Genomic DNA, 6,379 nt, shown 5'->3' with positions numbered 1-6,379 from the left:
GGAGGAAGAACCAGCAGCATACCTACAGGCTGGGCAACTCCCTTCTCATCGGTGCAGAGGCAGAAAAGGATCTTGGAGTCGTCATTGATGCCAAGATGAACATGGGCCGGCAGTGTGGGGATGCAGTCAGGAAGGTCAACTGCACCTTGTCATGCATCCACAGATGCATCTCAAGCAGGTCCAAGGAGGTGATCCTCCCCCTCTATGTGGCACTGGTCAGGCCGCAGCTGGAGTACTGCATCCAATTCTGGGCGCCTTACTTCAAGAGGGATGTGGACAACATGGAGAAGGTCCAGAGGAGGGCCACTCGCATGATTGGGGGCAGCAGGGCAGGTCCTACGGGGAGAGGCTGAGGGACCTGGACCTGTTCAGGCTCCACAAGAGAAGGCTCTAGTGGCCTGTTACAAACTAGTCAGAGGGGACCAGCAGACATTGGGGGAGTCCCTGTTCCCCCAAGCACTACCAGGAGTGACTAGAAATAACCGTCGCAAGCTAGCAGAGGGTAAATTCAGATTAGACATCAGGAGATGCTACTTCACTGTCAGGGCAGCTAGGATCTGGAACCAGCTTCTAAGAGAAGTGGCGCTGGCTCCTATCCTGGGGGTCTTTAAGACAAGGCTAGACAGTCACCTTGCAGGGGTCGTTTGACCCCAGTACTCTTTCCTGCCATGGCAGAGGGTCGGACTTGACGATCTGCTCAGGTCCCTTCCAACCCTACCAACTATGAAACTATGAAACCAGCAACTCCCAGCTGAGCAGCACGCAGCATTGGGAGCAGCCCCCTCCTCCTCACACCCCCCAGACAAGCTGCTGCCCCAGCCCCATGCCTCCCTCCCTGTGGGGGCCTTGATCTGCACCCCCCCAGGTCCCTTCCCTCCATTCCACCACACCAGACTTACAAGCTGGAGGCAGCTCTCCATGCTGCCAGGCTGTGCAGAGCAAAGGAATTTTCCTGCACGCATACACGGGCCATTTATCAGCCAAATTATCAGCCTGATTTGGCCAGTTTCTGATACGTTAAATTTTCTTTATATTGTAACCAATCCAATATCAGACCCATGTATCGGTGCACCTCTATTCAAAATGTATTTTTCTTAATTCTAGGATAGCTCTTCGTATTTTGCTCTTCACCCCATTGAAAAGGTGAAGCTGCAGTAGTCAGTTTCTTATATTTCATTCTCTGCTCTCTGTGCATCAATAGATAAATATACTATTTATAATTCAAATATGAATACATTGTTTTCAGTTCGCTTTATAAAATAGTCAAATATTTGTCTATAAAAAAGATTGTACAAAATCTGTTGGCACAACCTAAACTGTATGTCTAATGTAAATAATTTTTATAAAGTGATGCTGTTACGCAGTTCCAGCACATTAAGATTGTTTTTGAGATCTTGTAAGGTGTTTTATCAAATCCTTGATGTTAAGTGAAAAATCTTAACAAATGTTTAAAAGTGTTTTTAAATCAATTTAGACATTTTAAAGATTTTTTTTTTCACCCCCATCAACAAAATGCCATGGAGTCAGCACAGGGGTTGCATCCACACAAGAGGGATGTGCATTTGCAGCAACACAAATAGTAGCAGCACGAACTTGTCCTGCTACTTTGTGCCACAGTGCACCCCCCTGCCCCTGAGCTTTGGAGTGAGGCATTGTCTCACTGTTCCACATTGCAGGGTGGACTGGCTGGGGCACAGTGTGCCTCAACATAGGGCTAGCCAGCAGGCGGCACCTTGCCCCAACCAGGCAGGGATCAGCATGTGGAGACAGAAGAAGACAGCCCAAGGCTGCCTGCTCCCCTGTCTCAAGGCACACTGCATACCAGCCAGCTGGGGAGCAGCTGGCTGGGGCACAGGGTGCCTCAGTGTGAGGGCTCCATGGTGCGTAGAGACAAAGGAGCTGGCAGCCCTGGATTGCCTGCTCCCCTGTGTCCGTGTTTGTCCCAGCACACGCCACTTTGCCATTCCTTGGACCACTTTTTTCTTTTGGGATTTCTTTGCTACTGAGAAATCCCAGTAGCAAATTTTGCCCCAGTGCTGCAAATTAGAAGTGCTGTGTGTGGTTTAACGTGCAATGCATATGGTTTGTGATTAGCACTGGGCATTTTGTCTGTACATGCAGACAGATTTTGTATCAGGTTGATATTAACTGGTTTGAAATACCAGTCTTTTAAACCATGAAACATTTTAGAAGCGCCAGAAAGCTCTCCTTCCCTAGCACTGTGGGGCAGTTAGTTTATTTCACTTAAGCTTTTGTAATTATTTGTATTCTTTCTTCCTCCTTTGTTTGCTGACTGTATTTCTTGCTATTAAACATTTGCTAGATTTTGACCGGCCCAGTGATCATGAAGAAGCTTTTGCCAGAGATCTTACAGAATTTCCCTCCCTAGAAAATGGTGCAGGAACGAATGATGACGACGACTCAAGCATTGGCCTGCCTACTCAGCAAAGGAAAAAAAAGGAACAAATGCCTTTCAAGGCAGATCACTCTCCCAAACAGAGTAAAGAGAGACCATCTGCTGCAGGCTTCTCCTTGCCTTTGACCAGTGACCAAACCCTTAACTTAGTGAGTGGTATTGCCGGCGATGTCATTGCAGCTGCAGTATCTGCTGCCATCAAAGACCAGTTGCAATCTGCACAGCAAGCCCCTTTACAGGCATTCCCCAGTCTGAGCGAGGAGACAGATACAGAAGAAGCTGATGATTTTGAACTGCTTGACCAGTCAGAGCTTGAGCAAATTGAGAGTGAACTGGGTCTTACACAAGGCCAGGAAGGGCAACCACAGGGAAAAAAGAAATCTAAAGGCTTCCTTTCAAATCTACTTGGAGGTCATTAAACTGGAAATTGGAGTTAGTAACATAGCAGGAATGAAACAAAAAACAAACAATAAAATGCAAAAAAGGAAAAATCTGAGCTGTAAGCTTTAACTATTACTTTATATGTGTTGTAATAATTCCCTTTATGCAGAGTGAATTAACTGGATACATAACAGCTGACACTGATAGTTTAATGTTCCTGATAGTTATGCCTCAATGTAGTAGCATGGAAATGAACTATCTATCCACTGTTTGGTCACAGATGAATGTTGGAGGTCAGTTGTTCTTCAAAAACAAACTTTGCCAAATTTATATTTGGGGTCATCAGACAAATGCCCTCCATCTTTGGTTTGTTTACACATAGTTTTCAAAAATGCAAAGCATTTAATGATAAATAGAATTATCAGTGGGATGCAACAAGATGAGCAAAATCTTTTAACTGTCTCTCTAATCCATATAGTCATCAATGTATGCAGTGCATTTGATGTTCACAAACATTTTAACCAGCATAACTGTAGTTTAAGGATGTGTGCAACACCATCAAAATTAACTAAAGTCGTGTTGCTTATATAAAACTTGAAAATTATTTTTTGGGGTAGGCTGATACATTTCCAAGTTCTCTGCTGTTTAGTCTTGTAGTTATGAAATGGCATGCTACTAGATTGACCATGTGCTGTGTTCTCTGCTACAGTTTGTACTGGGCAGCATTGCCCATAGAAAACAAAGTTATATTTGAGATTATGACTATCATGTAAACTGAACAAGGAGCGAACAAGGTGAGTTTTTTATTCTTGTTGTTATTATTATTATTATTATTATTATTATTATTATTATTATTATTATTATTACAATTATAGTTTGGAATAGGGAAGCAATGAAAAGATGAACTGCAAGGCTTTATCCTTGTTACTTCGTGCATTCAAGGTTCTGTTATTTTCTTGAGATAACTTTTTTCATGAGTTGACATCACTTGCAAAAAGTTCTGTAGAGAGCTCTATTCCTAAAGTTGTTTCAAGTATTGAGTGATTTAGGTCAGCTCTTACAGAAGAAATGCAGAATCATCTTGGCATGTACATGAAGGAGGAACTTGTGTTAAAATATTTATTTGTAATGTTTAACTCCACATAGACATGATTACTGGCTTGGGAAGTTAAATGTATAACTTACTGACATTTTAAACATTTTGGATTATTTACAAACACATATAAAAGGTAATGCCAGTTTAAACAAAGATTGATAGGAAGTAAAGCTAGTTTTATTAATGTGATGTAAACTATTAGCAGGGTTGAGGGACCATGTCAGCTGTTGCCACTAATCTTAACTGATATCACATTTGCTGGCATTTTACAGATAGATGTTGTCATCTAGGACCCTCAGAAAGTACATCCCCAGCTTTTAGAAAGGTTTGCTTTTCTTCCACAATAGACTACACTTAGATTAAGCCCCATGTTTTACAGTAAAACAGTTTTAAATTTGCTTTTCTTTCTGAGGTGTTAAAGAACTAGACAGATTGCCAAAAAATGTAGGTAAAGGAAAACTACTGAAGCCTTTTGACACTAACTGTATTGTTATTTGTGCTTATGTGTCAGTAATGCCTATTGACTGTGTTTGCTGTCCTTTATCAGTACAAAAGTGAGCCTGTGCCTTCATTGTCAAACCCATTATAAAACAAGTGAAAGCTGGATGTAGAGCCCACAAAATGTAGCTTCTTAAATGATAACTTCACATTTAATGCAGATTTCTGGAAATCATTAAGAAAATTAAGTATGGCACACATCTTTCACAATGTATTAAGTATTAGGTTTCTTTTATAAATTTTCCCAGTCTGTGCTTCCCCCTTTAAAAAAAAAAAAAAAAAAAAAAAAAAAAAAAGCTTTGGCCAGGAAATCAGCATAAAAGCCATTTCAGTTTTTGAGAGAAATGAAAAACTTTGTTTCCTTAATACATGTTTGAGACAATCTATATAGTAAGAAGTGCACAAGTTATAAGTCAGTGATGAAGCTTTACAGAATATGTAGACAGTGTGTTTCCCTTATGGGATGTTATAAGTGCTAAGTTACAAGACCTGAAAAAAATAGGATCGGGAGGACTGGAGGAAAGCAGTTGTTAACAAGACTTTAACAAGTGGACGATGAAGCATACCAGCTTGCTGTCAATGGTGGCATTGTAACAGTGTGCACTTTATTGTTGTTTTATGAAGAATACTTGTGGTTACAAAAGTATCTAGCACAGGGCACTCTTCTAAGAATTGCTAATTACATTGAGGGTAAAAAAAGGTGCAGGAGGAGTTGCTCAGACTTTTTGTAAATGATCCATTTTCTGGTTTCGAGATAGAAAAGTAAATTGATTGACTACCTGTTCTGGTGTAGAATGAATTTCTGTTACCCACAGAAAGCAAGGCAAAGCAAAACGTGGATTTATCACCTTTAACTGTTTGTTCAAGACGTATTCATTATTCTTCTTAAATCCTGGTAGATGCTTTATAAAAGTATATGAGTCTATATTTTGTTCATTTCTAATTAACCTGTGAGCATCTGTTAGAGCACAGCCAGAATCGAGGCTTTTGAGCATGGCCTGATTTTCCACAAAATGTTCACAAACAAGAAGCACTTGCTTGAGGGGAAAAAAAAACATTTGCTAAGCAGTCCAGTACCACTAAGTGAATTGTTGTGCAAGAAGGAACAGCTTCTCTCCTCTTAAAAGATTCTGTTCTCAGTATGTTTATTTGCAATGCATGTTAGGAACGCTAATGTTACTATATTCCAGTGTCAGCAACAAAATAGCCTTCATTTAAGAATTCCTGCATTCTAGTCTCCCAGTGATCCCACAACTGCTTTCATAACAAGTTTACTCCCAAATTTTTGGGTTCCCAAATTAAATAAAATACCAACCTCCCCACCCCTCCCTCCAAAATTAAAAAAAAAACATGGGAGCACAAGAAAATGAATCAAAAGCTTTAAAACAAATATTTGCGTCTTTATAAATCTGCTTTGATAAATATATCATAAAACAAAACAGTCACAATCTAGATGGATCTGTATGTATCTAAAGACATTTTCCATTGGTTAGAAGTGTAGATGGACTGTAGTTCAGCACTGCATGCTCATTAAAATTCCTGGACTTTTCTGAGCCTAAGAAAGGAGTGCTGAATTGGAGGCCTTAATTATGCAAATCATGCTTCTTGAACAACATGTTAAAGTCCTGAACAAAAGAGCCTGCTTTCAAATAATTTCTATTTTGATATAGAAGCCTTCGGGCTTTTATATGTGTAATCATGTATATATACAATATAGAAAATCTGCGAGGAGGAGGGGTAGATAATAATATTTGAACACAAAAGACCAGGACATAACAACATATGAAAAATACAGATTTTACTTGCTTTTGGTTCATTTTGCACTTTTTCTAGACAAATATGTCTATTTATCTAAGCACTCTGAACAGATGCACCTTGCTCTAAATTTGTTTTACTATTAAAAAAAAAAAAAAAAAAGCAATGTAACCATCTGTAAATACAGCCTATCCAGGTACCAGAAACTGGAAAATTACAAAATGTCATTAAAC

The 6,379-nt window shown here is 39.9% G+C and overlaps 1 protein-coding gene across 1 annotated transcript in view; it reads left to right on the top strand.

The window, feature by feature from the left end:
- The window catches only part of FAM134B (family with sequence similarity 134 member B), a 49,077-nt gene extending 45,474 nt beyond the window's left edge, over nucleotides 1-3,603 (top strand). Inside the window, exon 7 of the mRNA XM_019521398.1 lies at nucleotides 2,324-3,603. Within this exon, the coding sequence (XP_019376943.1) occupies nucleotides 2,324-2,835 (512 nt within the window). The 3' untranslated portion in view covers nucleotides 2,836-3,603. The remainder of the gene's footprint in view (nucleotides 1-2,323) is intronic.
- Nucleotides 3,604-6,379: the final 2,776 nt, after the last annotated feature.

The sequence above is a fragment of the Gavialis gangeticus genome, unplaced genomic scaffold (assembly GCF_001723915.1).
Source record: "Gavialis gangeticus isolate Ggan-Ray unplaced genomic scaffold, GavGan_comp1, whole genome shotgun sequence".
Classification (NCBI taxonomy): Eukaryota; Metazoa; Chordata; order Crocodylia; family Gavialidae; genus Gavialis; species Gavialis gangeticus.
The sequence above is the reverse complement of the archived record's forward strand: the minus strand, read 5'-3'. Positions and strand labels throughout refer to the sequence as shown.